We start from the raw sequence: 17,212 nt of genomic DNA, 5'->3' as shown, positions 1-17,212 counted from the left end.
TCCGCACTTAAACAAACGCTTAGGCGTATAATAGGCTCTATTTATCAACATCAGATGGGAGACCCTCTGTGGGGGTGAGACCGAAACCTTCGGTCCCATCTCCAAGACTCTCTTCCACTGATCCTGTGTTATTTCCCATATATCCTCCTCCCATTTCTCTCTTATTTTTAGAAGATTAGAACCTGTATTAACCTTTTTACTTATTTGTCCGTATATCTCCGAAATGAGTCCCTTAGTTGGTCCTACCTTAACCAAACCTTGAAAAGGGGGCGTTTCACTCCACTCTAGGGTTTGTGTCCCGAATTGGGCCCCAAGAGCATGCCCCGCCTGCATATAAGCAAAAAATGAATGTTGCGGTATACCAAATTCCTCTCTCAGGTCTAGGAACTTCCTATACCTATCCTCTTTATACAGTTGTCTCAACCTTTTAATGCCATTTGTTTCACATGCCCTAACCTTTCCTATCTGGAGGATTTCCTTCAATTTGGTATTATTCCACAATGGGGAGTATTCAGTAAACCCAGTGTATCCCATCAGCTTTTTAACCGTTTTCCATATTTTAGTTATCATTTTTACTGTTGGATTCCTATTGGCCTCGTACACACGGCCGAGGAACTCGACGTGCCAAACACATCGAGTTCCTCGGCCAGTTCAGCACTGAAGCCGCCGAGGAGCTCGGCGGGGCGAGAGCTCCCATAGAACAACGAGGAAATAGAGAACATGTTCTCTATTTCCTCGCCGAGCTCCTCGTCGGCTTCCTCGGCCGAAAGTGGACACACGACCAGTTTCCTCGGCAGAATTCAGCCAGAACCTCGGTCGGAAGCTGAATTCTGCCGAGGAAACTGGTCGTGTGTACGGGGCCTCTGACTAAAGGAATCTGCCTCTAGTGCTTCAATGATGGTATCATGGGCAGCCCCGTTCAGCATTATCCTCCTGTTAGGGGTGCCTCCTCCCAGGACATTGCATCCCCCTATTTGTTGCAGTTGTGCCTGTACAAAATTAGTTGATGTTTTGGTATGATTTATTATAGAAGTCATTTTTTTTTTTTTTTTTTTTTTTTAAGAATTGTCTGGTAGTGAATACAACTTGTTTACTGTTTTGTTTGCATGCATGCTGTGATGTATCAACTGTTAAAGATGCAACAGAGTATAGTGAATAAAATGTATATTTACCCTGGATTCTAAGAGCTCTAATATACTCAGTGAAGACATCCCATTTGTGTAAAAATTAAAAAAGGCAAATAAAAAAAAGAATACACATAAATGATATCCTACTCAACTGTAAATAATAATAATACAAACGGCAAAAAGGAAGAAAATCAATAATAAATGAATGAGAAGCATTTTGCCATTTTGTGTCAAGTAAATATACACTCACCACACACTCACGCATACACTTGTATGCTGTACAAAAGCATTGCACATACACAGTGGGGGTTATTTACGAAAGGCAAATCCACTTTGCACTACAAGTGCAAAGTGCACTTGAAATTGCACTGAAAGTGCACTTGGAAGTGCAGTCTCTGTAAATCTGAGGGGTAGATCTGAAATTAGGGGAAGCTCTGCTGATTTTATTGTCCAATCATGTGCGAGCTAAAATGCAGTTTTTTATTTTCCTTGCATGTCCCCCTCGGATCTACAGTGACTGCACTTCCAAGTGTACTTTCAGTGCAATTTCAAGTGCACTTTGCACTTTTAGTTTGCACTTGTAGTGCAAAGTGGATTTGCCTTTAGTAAATACGGTAACCCCCAATATGTTTTTTTGACAAAACTGCAAAAGTAGTGAAACATGCAGGGATTTTATAGTGGGGACGGACATTTTTGTTAGTTAGGAAATTTAGCTGAAATAACAAAGAAAAGTAATGAGAGAATTACAAAATTATAATTACCTAGGATAAATAGAGACTGTAAAGTTATATATAAGAAAAACTAATCAAGAAAAGTAGTGAAGAAAGAATAAGCAAATGATGATATGATGAAATAGTCAAAAACATGGAAGGTTATAAAGTTACTGTGAGATATTGGCAACAGAAGGAAATTGATAGTTTCATGAGAATTTATGAAGGAGATCAAAAGTAGATCAAAAGTAGGGAACAGATGATGTTTTTTTTACTAAACAGAAGATAATTGCACAATAAAACAAACTAAAAAATAATTGGTTCTAAAAAGAGTTTACTGAATAGGTTTATAAGCTAGAATTTATTAAACTCTTTTGGGGTAACCATGCAAAACAGTTATGTATGTCAAAAACCATTATGCCTTATATCAAATAATATAAAACTTTTTTTTTGGCAGGGAGAACCTGGAGATCCTGGTGAAATTGGAATCCCTGGAACAAGCGGACAAAGGGGACTTGTGGTTAGAAATAATATTAAATATGTAGTTATTTAAATAAACGTATATTCAGACAGAGATTCTAACCAATTTCTACTAAAAAGGTGATTTTAATGCGGCTTGTGTTCATGTTGGAAGGGAATTTTGTTATTGGGTGCGCAGACATAAAATAACTAAACTTTACAGACATTTTAAACACTCTCCACTGTGTCCAAAACTACAAACAAATGATATTGTCCAGCATTTGACATTTCCAGAAGTTTCAGGTTCCCGAGTCCCCCAGCTTGCCCCTGTGGTTTCCACCGCTGGTCTATATGTCACCAAAGGACACGGAAGTGACTTATGAACCTGCAGATGGAACCACAGAGCAAACTGGGGCTACTTACTCAAAATACTCTAAAGCAGGGCTCAGCAAACGGGTAGATCGTGATCTACAAATAGATCGCGGACAGGTGACTGGTAGATCGCAGTCTGGACTTGCTGACCCTCCATCCCAGAGCATCAAATAGAGTGCATTGCAAAGGGACTACTTGTAAAGTTGGAGGTATAGTAAAGAGCAAAAGCCACATAAGGCGATGCCTCCTCTGTAGTACTGACACCTGTCCCACGCAGAGTGATACCAACTGCACTCCACCTCTTACGCCAGTTAGTGGTCTCCAGAGTGGTGCCAGCAGCAGGACGTACAGGACGTCAGCGCGAGAGAAGCCGAGCCTGCCCGACAATACACGAGTGTACTGCGCTGTGTATATGTCGGCGCAGTATTCAAACTCGGCGCTGGAAACAAGCGGGGAGGACGCGAGGACGCCGCAGAAGGATGCCGGACCCGACGAAGAGGACACCCGAAGCCGCAGACGGACGCCGGACCCGACGAGGCCGCCGATGGACGCCGCGCAAGACACCAAAACTGTAAGTACAAAAAATCTTTTTTCCACAGGAATTCGGGGCAACTTTAGGGGTGCGCGCTATACGCGGGAGCGCGCTATACCCCGATAAATACGGTAATAGAAATCTATGTAAAAAACACAGCTAACCGAAGAAAGTCGCAAAAGAAGCATAATAGGGGGCTCAGAACAGTAAGGGTGCATTTACATTTGCATTAACCCCATAGTTAAAGCATGTTTTTACCAACCCTGCCCCAACTGCACCCCTTTAGCTGAAGCGGGCAGGAAGTACACATGCTGCAGCAGGGGTTATATGCCCTGTCATAGTTCATGGTTAAAGGAACCTGCCAAGCATGACCCATTCATGACCCATTCAAGTGAATGAGGCCACCCTGCAACCATGTGCAGTAAAGAAAACAATGGGTTGAAGCAGGCAGCACTGTGTTGCCTTCTCGCCACCTGCTTTAACTCCTTAGGCCCCACAGAAGCATGCAATTGCAGGGCACTTGCAGATTGGCCTATTTACTTGAATGGGTTGCAATTGGCAAGTGGTAGCACCCACAAAAATCAACAGTGTGATTAATTTTTGCTATGGCCTGTGTACACCTTTGGCTGCTGCCTCAGCCTCTAAAGGGGGTAGGGATTGGGGCAGTAAACTCAACTGCACACACTTTATGTGGAAACTAGCCTTAGGGTGCCACTGTGGAATGCAGCTAAGGGCTCATTTACAAGTGTAGCAGGCACTGCTGCCCCTCTGAAAAGCAATCTGAGAGCTTTTGACAGGTGGTGAACAGGTAATATGTCACCACCTTATTTAAACCCATGCTTGCCACGCAATGCACGTGATTGAGATGCAATAGTATGGTAATTAGAGGTATCAATCAGGTGTGAGGAGGCAAAACTGAGCAACACCCGGTGATCTTTGACTTCTCCCATGTTGTTCAGGTAGATCTTCACCTTTTTGAGATTGGCCTATTTACTTGAATGGGTTGCAATTGGCAAGTGGTAGCACCCACAAAAATCAACAGTGTGATTAATTTTTGCTATGGCCTGTGTACACCTTTGGCTGCTGCCTCAGCCTCTAAAGGGGGTAGGGATTGGGGCAGTAAACTCAACTGCACACACTTTATGTGGAAACTAGCCTTAAGGGTGCCACTGTGGAATGCAGCTAAGGGCTCATTTACAAGTGTAGCAGGCACTGCTGCCCCTCTGAAAAGCAATCTGAGAGCTTTTGACAGGTGGTGAACAGGTAATATGTCACCACCTTATTTAAACCCATGCTTGCCACGCAATGCACGTGATTGAGATGCAATAGTATGGTAATTAGAGGTATCAATCAGGTGTGAGGAGGCAAAATTGAGCAACACCCGGTGATCTTTGACTTCTCCCATGTTGTTCAGGTAGATCTTCACCTTTTTGAGGTTGCCTACCCCTCCTTTATAGTCTATATGCCGAAGATTTTCTAGAAAGCTTAGCACTTTGACGCAGAAGAGTTTATTGAGATAAAGTTGCTGATTTACAATAAATTGTGTGGATACTTACTTCAGTTATCCAGTATTGAAAAGAAAATGCATGTTTACTTTTTCACTAAAATTGTGTGGATACTTACATAAAATTTCCAATCTTGAAAAAAAAATGCATGTTTAGTTTTTTCCCCCTGCACGTTATTGGGTATTCAAAGTGATCAGGAATTAGCTTTTTAATATTACTGAACAAATTAAATATGTTCATACATTTTATTTTGTGAAGAATATCAACTCCTTTAGCAATGCAGTCCAAGTATATCAGACATACAGTGGGTGCATGGTCTACTTGTAGACTTGCATTGTGAAAAGAAGCAGTAAAACACAACCATTTTGTAACCATGCAAAACAAGGAAGATAGTCTGTTTCTGTAATAGGCATATATTGCATATTTATATATGTAGATTTAAGTATACATAGAATTTTTATTTTTTAATATTATTAGACAAAAATGAGAAATAGTCTAGAAATAGTCTAAATATATAAACATCTGTGTTCCTCAAAATGTTTTAATGTAATTTAGAACTTTGCATGTTTTAAAAGGGAGAAGATGGAAAGCCTGGCGTTGGAAAAACTGGCCAAAAAGGAGCAACGGTAAATACCATAAAATAATAACTGATTTTACTTAAATCTTGTGCTATTTATTTTTCAGTAAAAACGGACAGGGGAAATATACATACTCTATGGAGAGGTGATTAATGCAAGCTTCAGTATCTCCTGTAGTCAATTCATTTGTTTGATAATGATCTCTTTGAGTTGTGGGCAACTATGGTGGCCATTGTGTTAGTGGGCTAGTAGTGTCCTCTGGATAGCAGATCCCTCTTATTCCCTCTATTGAAAACATCTCCCCAGATATAAGATCCTCCTCAAACCCCTTACATTCATAAGCTTCCCTATATCTCCTCCTCTGTAGGCCTAGGTAATCAGGTATTTTCTAGGAAGCAAATCTGGAGTCCAAAAGGCTAGCTGCTCAGTACCAATGTGCAGTGGGTCCCTTCCTTGGGCACAGCAAAGTGCAAGGGAGCAGGCGATATTGAAGGACCATTGTATGCTGGAGGTGTTGAAGGGTAGATAAAGGGAGAAGACCCATACCAGGTAGTGGGAGAACGGTTTCCTGATCAGCCAGACTGAACTAACTGCCAGACTGCAGATAGAGTAGAGGTGCGCATCTTCACTGGCCTCACGATTCGATTCAATTATGATTATCATGTCAACGATTCAATTTGATTAGATTCTGTGATGCATCACGATGCATCAAGATTACTGTGCACAGTTTTCATTAAAAAAAAAACAAGCAATCAGGAGAACTCAATTTTTTTAATTTTATCTGTTCTTAAAAAAAAATTACAACACTCCCTGCATGCGGCAAAGTCTAAACACAGCAGACAACAACTTAGATTAGTTCCAGGCTCCCCCCCCCCCCCAAAAAAAATACTAGAGGAGATGGTCAGAGACTGCAGACATGATACAGGAGAAGGTCAGTGACTGCAGACATGATACAGGAGATGGTCAGAGACTTCAGACATGATACAGGAGATGGTCAGAGACTGCGGACATTATGCAAGAGATGATCATAGACTGCGGACATATTACAGGAGATGATCAGAGACTGCAGACATAATACAGGAGATGATCAGAGACTGCAGACATGATGCGCCAAGTAGCCAGCACAGTAATGCGCTGCTGCTGCCATGGAGACAGAGATCAGCACTGTCAATAGCAGTGGCAGGACAGCAACCCTGGTTTTTCACCCACTGGTCCACTGTCGGAGGATTCCCCCATCCACCTGGAATGTGTAGATGTGGGAATTGGGTCATATATTTTTTCCCAGTGTAATGGCCAAAGAAAAAAAAATAGCAATCAATATATGGGCTGCATAAGTGGCTTATGCCGGGTACACACGAGAGGATTTATCCGCGGATACGGTCCTCCGGACCATTTCCGCGGATAAATCCTCTGAGGATTTTGATCCGATGGAGTGTACATACCATCGGATCGAAATCCGCGCCGAATTCCCATTGCGATGACGTGTCGCGCCGTCGCCGCGGTGATGACGCGGCGACGTGCGCGACGCTTTTATATAAGGAATTCCACGCATGCGTCGAATCATTACGACGCATGCGAGGGATGGGTTCGGACGGATCGATCCGGTGAATCTGTACAGACCACCGGATCGATCCGCTGGAGCCGATTCCAGCGGATAGATTTCTTAGCATGCTAAGAAATTTTTATCCGCTGGAAATCGGTCGGCCCGAAATATATCCGCAGATAAATATCCGCTGGATCGCACACACCAGCGGATCTATCCGCTGAAACTGATCCGTGGATCTATTTCAGCGGATCGATCCTCTAGTGTGTACGGGGCCTTAGTGTTAACTGTATTTTGGAAGAACGAAGCTGGGTAGGAAGACAGAAAGGGGAGAGAAAGGGACAGTTCAGTGATGAAAGTGTAATGCAAAATTCAGTTTTCAGTCATTGGAGGGACGAGCCTGGAAGCTCACACAGCTTGGAATGTGTAGCTGCTGACTGTTCTTCATAGCTCCGGCGCACACCCCCTCCCCCTCTCCTTCACAGCTGTACAACGGGATAGGAGAGTGGGCGGGCCGGGGCAGACGCAGGAGGAACGGGGGTGAACGGAGGAGGAGGGGCAGCTGTATGCATCGTTCATCTACCGTCCGTTGCTGGGAGGGGGAGTGAACTTCGCTGGGCTGTGTGTGAGACGAGTGTTAGGCCCCGTACTCACGACCAAACATGTCTGCTGAAACTGGTCCGCAGGCCAGTTTCAGCAGACATGTTTGGTCGTGTGTGGGCGCGAGCGGGCCGAATTCCAGCAAACATTTGCCCGCCGGGCCTTTTCCCAGCGGACAAATATTCCTGGACTTGTTTTAAAACAGTCCGCTGGAATCCTGCCCGCTCGGACATGTACGGTCGTCAGTACAGACCTACCGTACATGTCCAGGCGCCCGCCGTCCCTCGCATGCGTCGAATGACTTCGACGCATGCGTGGAAGCATTTTAAAGGCGGGCCGCCCACGTCGCTGCGTCATTGTCGCGGCGACACCACGTCATCGACGCGGCGACACCGCGGACACGCCCCGCGTATTGTTTACGCGCGGACTTCTGTACGATGGTGTGTACAACCATCGTACAGAAGCCCTCTGGCAGACATGTATGGTGAAAACGGTCCGACGGACCGCTTTCACCATACATGTTTGGTCGTGAGTACCCGGCCTCAGAGACACTCCGCTCAACTGTAGCCACCGGTCCCTAAATGTACACACTGATTCTCCTGTCCTCTGGACGGGAGAAATCAGTCAGTTTTCTCAACCTGTCACAGGGATAATGGGAGGCTGGAAACAATGCATGGGCCCCCCCACAGTGCAGGATCTCCAGGGCCCAGTCGCAATTTTGACTTCGGCAACCCTGATTGTTCCGCCACTCCCACAGATGTGATGACAGCTACAGTTATCTGTCTCACAGCTCCGTGCGGCTCTGCGCCCGCTTATCGGGGATATGAGAGGGGTCACTGTCCAGTGTCCACAGGTACAAATCCTGAGGAGGGGGAGAGCCTGGGTGGGGGTAGCAAGCTGAGACCACATCATCCATTGACGGGGGAATGGCATCAGGCTCAGCCAGCTGATCGGTGGCTTTTCATCACCAGCAAAGACACTGCTGGGAGGCGAAGGGGCCGGAATGATGTCATGCATAACCGATTATGCTGGCTACCGCATCAATGCCGAATCGGGAAGGGCAGAATCGTGATGCATCGATGTGGCGATCATTTTCAACACCCCTAAGCTAGAGTGACCCATAATGCTTATTAGCTTCTACTGAAACATAGCTTGCAGTAGAGGACCAGTGTCAGAAGATGCAAGTACAAAGTTCTGGCACATTCCAATACAAAATAAAGACCTGGGTACAACCATGTATTCAATCATTGCTACTAGTCATGATGTTGGCTCATTTTTATTTGGGCCATTTTTCTTTTTATCTTATACCGTAATAAAATCTGTCTATATTTTACTGTAATCAGTTAGAATACCTAAATGAAGAACTGTATCTGGTAAATGTCCTACTCAGATAAAGAATCTTTATTCATTTTTATCCCTAGGGTGATCGTGGATTTCCAGGACTCGGTGGACTAAAGGTATTTATTTATTACAGGTTTTTTATTTATGTTCATTTTTTTGTAATGTTCAAATTTTAATTTATGTATTAATCACGAACAGGTAAAGAGTGTAAAGCCCTGTACACACAGGCCAAAATCTCGTCAGGAAAAAACGTTGTTTTCCCTGACGAGATTCTTGGCAAGAATCTCTTGCCGCCGGAGTGTACAGACACTCCTTTCAAAAGAACGGCGGTTCTTTTGGAAGGCAAGAACGCGGTGACATCATCGTGTATGACAAGCATGCGCTCTTCACATTCGATGCCGTCGCCGCCATCTTGCTTCACCCTACCTATGCCTAGGAAGCTACCGCGCATTCGTCAAACTCATTTTGAGCATGCGCGGGTTTCCATGGCGACAGGTAAATATACACACTCTCGGGTTTCTCGGCAGGAAAACACTGCCGAGAATCACAACGAGAAAATAGAGAGCAGGTTCTCTATTTTTCTCGTCGAGATTTTAGGCAGTTTTCTTGACGAGAAACCTGAAAGCAGCGTACACACGCTTGGTATACTCGGCAAGAAAGCTCTGCCAGCATTTTTCCTGCTGGTTCTTGCTGAGTAAACCGAGCGTGTGTACGAGGCTTAAGACATATCAGGTGAAATACAACTGCAGGTGTGCATATAGTGGTAGAATGTTATAAATGTAATCTACAGAGTATAACCAGATGTACTCAGGGGAGCACATTACAGCAGGGATAGGGCCCATCTGTATGCTCTCCAACATGTCCATAAGGTGCAAGATGTTTCAGCATAGTTGCTGCCCTCTGCTACCAAGGTCTTTGATGGCATTGAATCATTGACTATGTGGAACCACTCCAAAATAAGTGCAGGAGAAGTTTACTTCCAGTGACAGAATATGGCCACCCGTGTCGTCAAAAGACAATGTCTTAATATGCCTGTTTTGATTTTGGAAATGGAACCAGAAATCATTGATAGGAGAGCTTTTTTCCTGGAAAAATTAAGGCAAAGATAATTCATGATAATTTTATATAAAACATTTTCTACATTCTTCAGATTGTTCCAATTTAGAGAGAAAGGAGGGTCTCTCTCTGAATGCCCCCTCTCTCAATACACAGTATAATTGGGACACTGTATGATTAGGAGTAGTAGATCATGTTAGGAAGTTATCAATTTATGTTAATTTTGTGTATTTTTTTATTTATTTTTTTGCAACCTGGTTATCAGTTCTTCCATGTTATAATGGTACTGCATGTCAAATGAACTGTTTGCAAATGTTGTTCCATGTGCGCCACTCTTGCAGCATACTTTTTTTTTTTACAGAGACAAAAAGCTTCAGCCATAGAGTTAAACTAAACTCCAGCCAATAATATAATTACACAGATAAAATACACACGTGTGTATTTTTACCTGCCATACAGGCTACATAGTCATGATTCATAAAACACACATATTCCCCATTGCAGTGATGTGCCTGCTTAGCATCATCACACAGCTGAAATCCCAAATGTATAATCCTCTGTAAGATTTCTAACCCCCACCGCTCAGCATAATTCCACATAACTTCATGACTAAAATGAGCCTGATTTCTTCTGCATGAAGAATTATGGAAAGTTAAAGCAAAAATCAGTTATACTAGTAGCAGGGTTGCAAACATTCAGTTAATTTACGAACAGTTTGTAAAATCTGTACTTTTTGCGTCTGTCCTTGAATGTCCATTAAGGACATGTAGACTTCATGTTCGTAACTGACATTTTTGGACAGATGCAACGATTATGGATTGTACAAACAGTTTGTAAATTTACTGAAAGTTGGCAACCCTGACTAGTAGCGCTTTTTATTTTTATGTACTTAAGTGATATCTTTACTAAGGTGCTGATTATCAGACCTCATGCACAGTGGATGTTTTTGGACATTTTTATAGCAGCTGTTTTTGGCTTCAGACATTTTTTTTTACAGTCAATAAACTCCCCATCACGTTGTCCATGCACATGTAGGCTGTTTTGGCTTGGGCGTTTTTTGGCTGTAAAAAACAAAACAAAACAAGTGGGTTCTGAGAGGAGTTTTTCAGCTGTAAAAACGCTCTAACGTAAAAAAAAAACGCGGATAAATGCTGATAAACTATCAAAAATGCAGCTCACCAGTGTTTTTTAAAGTTTTTGATCCATTGAAAAAAAAAATATGTAAAAAATGCTAAAGCAGAAAACACTATTGCAAAAATGTAGAAAAACTCACTGCAAAGCTACTGCCGTTTTTATAACGTTATTTCAATGTCCAGTGTGCACGAGGCTATAAAGTTATAAGAAAAAACAGAAAAGAAATGGAGAATCATAAGCAGTAATCAACAATACAGATTGGCAGACAAGACTAACTAAAGAGATACACCTTTCATAACATGTTCGGGGTGTAACTGTTCGGGGTGTAACATGTAACATGTTATGAATGCACCTATTCCTGCACACCCCTGATCCCCGCTATGCCAGCTAGCAGGGTTCTTCTTCCCTTTAGTGTGTAGAAACGTCCCAGTGTCCAGCTACCTTCCTGTGTCTACTGATCACAGCCACACCTCCTCAGGCAGTACCAGTCCACCTGGCTGCAGCTGCCCTCCTGGCTAATCTTCCACAGTCCTCCCAGACTGACGCTACAGCCATATCAGACTACCACTTACCAGTCCTCTCAGCTGTCTCAAAGTCCTCCCAGACTGTCTCTCACTCTCCAGCTTTCCAGCCGTCTTCTTCCTGGAGATCTCCTGGATGTGCTCACTGGCTGCTTTCCTCACACCTGCTCCCAAGCCTCTAGACAGGCTTCCTCCTTATGTTTTCAGAGGGTCTCTCCAGCACCGGAGGCCCAGTTCTGAGGTCACCCCCCCAGACTAGGGGGCTACCCTAAAGGGCCTCTGACAGCCCCCTCAGCACTCCATCTCCAGCTTCCACCCAAACTCACACTGACCCAGCTGGCCTGATCCAGACTATTTAAGAGGTTGGCCCGGGGGTTGGTTGGGGCCAATACTCCAGGCAGCTCCTCCTAACCTCCCTCCCATCCTTCTGGAAGTTTCTCCAAAGTTCCAGCAAACAGGAGGAGGTATCAGAGGTGCTGCCTAATGAGTCATCCAGCCTCCCTGGATCACTTACCCTGACCCAGATTCAAAACACAGGCCTAGCTGCTAGCCAAGCCTAAGTTTACCTACACAACAAAAACCTATATACAATCGCATTATAGTACACTAGTGGGTGCTACATAAACAGCAATACAGAAAACTGGATATAATTGCCCAGCAATAAAAAAAATATTCTGCAGATACTTAATGATTGTGACTGCTTAACCCCGACTACCTTGCCCAACATAAATCCTTAAATTACTATTTGCTGGCCATGATTGTATTTCAATGATTCACAGGGAGTACAAGGAGATCCTGGAGCATCTGGAGAGCGTGGTCCAAAGGGATTCCCGGGAAGAACAGTAAGTATACCTTGTCAGTTATATATAATATGTTTAAGAAGAAGAAATGTCTAGGTATCAAAAGGTAACAAGTCACCCTTTTATTTTGTTATCTAGAACAGTTTTAACTGATTGGTCTTTTAGCAATCATGTGTTTTAACCACTTCAGCCCCAGACCATTTTGCTGGTCAATGACCGGCCCACTTTTTGCGATTCGGCACTGCGTCGCTTTAACTAGTAGCCGACCAGCCACCGTCATTATACGGCGGCAGGTCGGCTCTCCTGGGCGAGAGCCCGTAGCTATACGTCCTATCGTATAGCCGCCACTAGGGGGCGCGTGCGCGCCGCCGGAGGCGCGCGCGCGCGCTCCCCGCTCGCCCCCGACTCCCGTGCGTGTGCCCGGCGGGCGCGATCGCCGCCGGGCACACGCGATCGCTCGGTACAGAGCGGGGAACGGGAGCTGTGTGTGTAAACACACAGCTCTCGTTCCTGTCAGCAGGGGAAATGCTGATTTTCTGTTCATACAATGTATGAACAGAAAATCAGTGTTTCCCCTAGTGAGGCCAGCGTTTATTGATTGGTTTGCGCAAAAGTTATAGCGTTTACAAAATAGGGGGTATTTTTATGGCATTTTTATTAATATTTTTTTTACTAGTAATGGCGGTAATCAGCGATTTTTATCGGTACTGCGACCTTATGGCGGACACTTCGGACACTTTTGACACATTTTTGGGACCATTGGCATTTTTATAGCGATCAGTGCTATAAAAATACATTGATTCCTTTAAAAATGCCACTGGGAGGGAAGGGGTTAACACTAGGGGGCGAGGAAGGGGTTAATTATGTTCCCTAGGTGTGTTCAAACTGAAGGGGGGGTGGGACTGACTAGGGGAACTTGTATGAACATGCAATCAGTCATTTCTCCCCCTGACAGGACCGGGAGCTGTGTGTTTACGAGCGATCGCGGGTGCCCAGCGGTGATAGCGACCGCCGGGCAAGCGCATCGGCACCAGGGGCGAGCAGGGGGCGCACGCGCCCCTATTGGCTGCAATGCGAAATGACGTATAGCAACGTGATCTCGCGCAGCCGAGCTGACCTGCCGCCGGCTGGTCGGCTAGTGGTTAATAGCCTTGTCAGTATTATATTCCAACAACCATGGAAGTGTACAAGCCATATACTGGTAGCATAGGGCTTGTTTCTTTGAATGTGTGCTCCCTTTTTGCTTCTACAGTATATTAACCAGTTCCCGACCCCCGCATGTACATATACGTCCACAATATGGCACGTACAGGCACATGGGCGTACACGTACGTCCTCGCCTATTAGCGGGTGGGGGGTCCGATCGGGACCCCCCCCGCTACATGCGGAGGTCGGGTCCGCTCGGGGAGCGATCCGGGACCACGGCGCGGCTATTTGTTTATAGCCGCTCCTTCGCGATCGCTCCCCGGAGCTGAAGAACGGGGAGAGCCGTGTGTAAACACGGCTTCCCCGTCCTTCACTATGGCGGCGCATCGATCGCGTCATTCCCTTTATAGGGAAGACACGATCGATGACGTCATTCCTACAGCCACACCCCCAAACAGTTGTAAACACATACTAGGTGCACCCCAACTCCTACAGCGCCACCTGTGGTTAACTCCCAAACTGCAACTGTCATTTTCACAATAAAGAATGCAATTTAAATGCATTTTTTGCTGTGAAAATGACAATGGTCCCAAAAATGTGTCAAAATTGTCCGAAGTGTCCGCCATAATGTCGCAGTCACGAAAAAAATTGCTGATCGCCGCCATTAGTAGTAAAAAAAAAAAAAAAATAATAAAAATGCAATAAAACTATCCCCTATTTTGTAAACACTATAAATTTTGCGCAAACCAATCGATAAACGCTTATTGCGATTTTTTTTACTAAAAATAGGTAGAAGAATACGTATCGGCCTAAACTGAGGAAAAAAAATGTTTTTATATATGTTTTTGGGGGATATTTATTACAGCAAAAAGTAAAAAATATTGCTTTTTTTTCAAAATTGTCGCTCTATTTTTGTTTATAGCGCAAAAACTAAAAACCGCAGATGTGATCAAATACCACCAAAAGAAAGCTCTATTTGTGGGGAAAAAAGGACGCCAATTTTGTTTGGGAGCCACGTCGCACGACCGCGCAATTGTCTGTTAAAGCGACGCAGTCCCGAACTGTAAAAACACCTTGGGTCTTTAGGCTGCATATTGGTCCGGGGCTTAAGTGGTTAAAAGCTCCAGTTCTGTGCTGATGTTCCTTATTCTTTAGGACCTTAGGCAGAATTTCCTGTAGAAGCAATTATTGTAGGATTATGCTGACTTTATTATTTAAGTTTATACTGTTAAAGTACAGATCAGGCCAATACTCGTTGAATTTTGATCACTGATTCTAGGGTTTATTAATTAAATCATTCACAATTTTAAAACTTCAAAAGCTATTTTGCCATAGAACTACCATATTCAATGTAAAATAAGATATTTAATGATTATGCATAAGGGGAGCCTGTGTTGATAGAAATACGGAAGCTACTATTGTTGACTTCCATTTTCAAACTATAGTTACTTGGCTAATATGTTGATCCGATATCTTGTTTTTACCAGTAAGCAAGCCTGTATCTCTGTATTTCTGACTTCATTGGCTTCACACTTGTTTCAGGTCAGTACACAGGGACAGCAGGATAGGCAGGTAACCAGCATTTTCAGATTAGGCTCAGCAATGTTTCAGAGCAGAATCCTTTTAAACAGACCCTACTGTTTTAAAAAAAATGGTTGTAAGTAAAATGCAGACACCTATGCAGCTCCTAGATCCTTGCTTTAGGGCCAGTTCACACAAGACACGGTTTCGTTCAGTTACGTTCAGTTCTGTGTGCTTTTTTTCTGCACAAAAAGCACTCACAGTGGCTTTAGTTGGCTCTAGTTCACACCATGCAGTCAGTTTCCGGTCAGTTTCTGCACTGGAAACTGACTGCATGGCGTGAACTAGAAAAAAAGCACACAGAACTGAATGGAACTGCGTCTGGTGTGAACTGTCCCTTAAAGCTAATATCCTGCCAGTACCATCAGGGAAAGCTGCATTACTTCCTGATACTGTTGAATCTTCCTAGTATACAGTGATGCTACCAATAAAAAAGGTGGTCCAATAGGAATTTCAGGGGCACAAAGGGGGGCAAGTGGAGATGCTAACTTGAAGTGTCGGAGCTTTGCCTGTCAGAATGCCTCAGAATTTGTCTGTAAGGCCTCGTACAGACGGACGGACTGTCCGCTGAAAACGGTCCGCCGGACCGTTTTCAGCGGACATGTCCACCCGGAGATTTCTGTCTGATGGTTGTACACACCATCAGACAGAAATCCGCGCGTACATGATACGCGGTGACGTGGCCGCGCCGTCGCCACGACGTGCGCGGCCCTGGAAGTTCAATGATTCCACGCATGCGTCGAATCACTTCGACGCATGCGAGGGATGGCGGCCGATCGGACATGTACGGTGAGTCTGTACAGACGACCGAACATGTCCGACGGACAGGCTTCCAGCGGACATGTTACTTAGCATGCTAAGAAACATTTGTCCATTGGAAAACGGTTGGCTGGACAAATGTCCGCTGGAAACCTGTCCCGTCGGCCGTACACACGACCGAACATGTCTGCTGAAACTGGTCCGCGGACCAGTTTCAGCAGACATGTTCGGTCGTGTGTACGGGGCCTAACAGTTAGTATTTGAAGGCTTCTTCAGATATGTACAGGCAGCTCTAGAAGCCTGTACTTTATACTCACAGCAGTTTTGTTTGTTTTCTTTGTAATGACTGGTTCTCTTTAAGTCACACATGCATAGCAGAATCTACAACAATTATTGTAGATTCTAATGTTTTAAAAAGCATCATCATCAAATTGATAAAAAAGATCACACTTAAAGGGTCACTAAAGGAAAAAAATGTTTTTGCTGAAATGACTGTTTACAGGGTATAGAGACATAATAGTTAACTGATTCCTTTTAAAAATGATTAAAAATAGATAAAAAAAACAATCATATAATGTGCCTACAGTTTAGTTTAGTTTTTGCTGTTGTTTCCTGGTTCTCTGATGTACAGAGACAAAGAGCCAATAGAGGGCAGTGAAGGTTTTGCAAAACGAAACTGGATTGGTGCTGAGGGGTTATAGACACACCTCCTTGATTAGTCACCACAGTGAGAAATCTCCCAGTACTGTGGTGATCAGGAAACAGACAACGAGGAAGTGTCCAGAACAGAGAGGAATTACAGCAACATCAAAGCAAAAACGAACAATGAGGACATGAAAACAGGACTGCAGTAAGGTAAAGGAAGCTATTTAGCTAAAAAAAAAATCCTTTAGTGACCCTTTAAGCCATCTATTATTTATGTACAGTATCTTTACATTCCAATGAAAGTCCAATTGCATTTCATTTTGCAAAGCTATTTTGAGTGCTAGATTTAATTTCTATATAAAAATGTTTTTATTTTATTATAATATTTATATTTATAACTACAGGTAACTGCAGGTAAAGGAAAACCTGGAGATCCAGGACAACCGGGACCTCCTGGACGAAGGGTAACTTCCCATCATGATTAGGTCTTTTTTATGCTGATTATTGAGGAGTGTTATCATTTTAGGTGCTGCCTTGGAGGAAAGACCACTAACAATGTGTTAATATCGCCTAATTAACATGCTAATGAAAGTTTTCATTACATACCTTATTGTAGATCTTGCGATATCAACGCAGGCTCTCTATGCAATTCAAACTTGGATGGAGTGCTGCTCCCTCAAGAGCTCTCAGCGTTGATACAAGCAGTGTACTGCCTCTTAGAAGAAATTATGAAAATATTAAAATGTCATGGATCAGTGTTAGTCTGGAGGAGTCAACATGCATATGAAGGCTGCATATGCATG

The 17,212-nt window shown here is 43.8% G+C and overlaps 1 protein-coding gene across 1 annotated transcript in view; it reads left to right on the top strand.

The window, feature by feature from the left end:
- The window catches only part of COL6A6 (collagen type VI alpha 6 chain), a 286,317-nt gene that overhangs the window by 210,679 nt on the left and 58,426 nt on the right, over positions 1-17,212 (top strand). Inside the window, exons 27-31 of the mRNA XM_040353048.1 lie at positions 2,295-2,357; positions 5,281-5,331; positions 8,848-8,883; positions 12,258-12,320; positions 16,814-16,873. Of these exons, the coding sequence (XP_040208982.1) occupies positions 2,295-2,357; positions 5,281-5,331; positions 8,848-8,883; positions 12,258-12,320; positions 16,814-16,873 (273 nt within the window). The remainder of the gene's footprint in view (positions 1-2,294; positions 2,358-5,280; positions 5,332-8,847; positions 8,884-12,257; positions 12,321-16,813; positions 16,874-17,212) is intronic.

This window comes from Rana temporaria, chromosome 5 (assembly GCF_905171775.1).
Source record: "Rana temporaria chromosome 5, aRanTem1.1, whole genome shotgun sequence".
Classification (NCBI taxonomy): domain Eukaryota; kingdom Metazoa; phylum Chordata; class Amphibia; order Anura; family Ranidae; genus Rana; species Rana temporaria.
The sequence above is the reverse complement of the archived record's forward strand: the minus strand, read 5'-3'. Positions and strand labels throughout refer to the sequence as shown.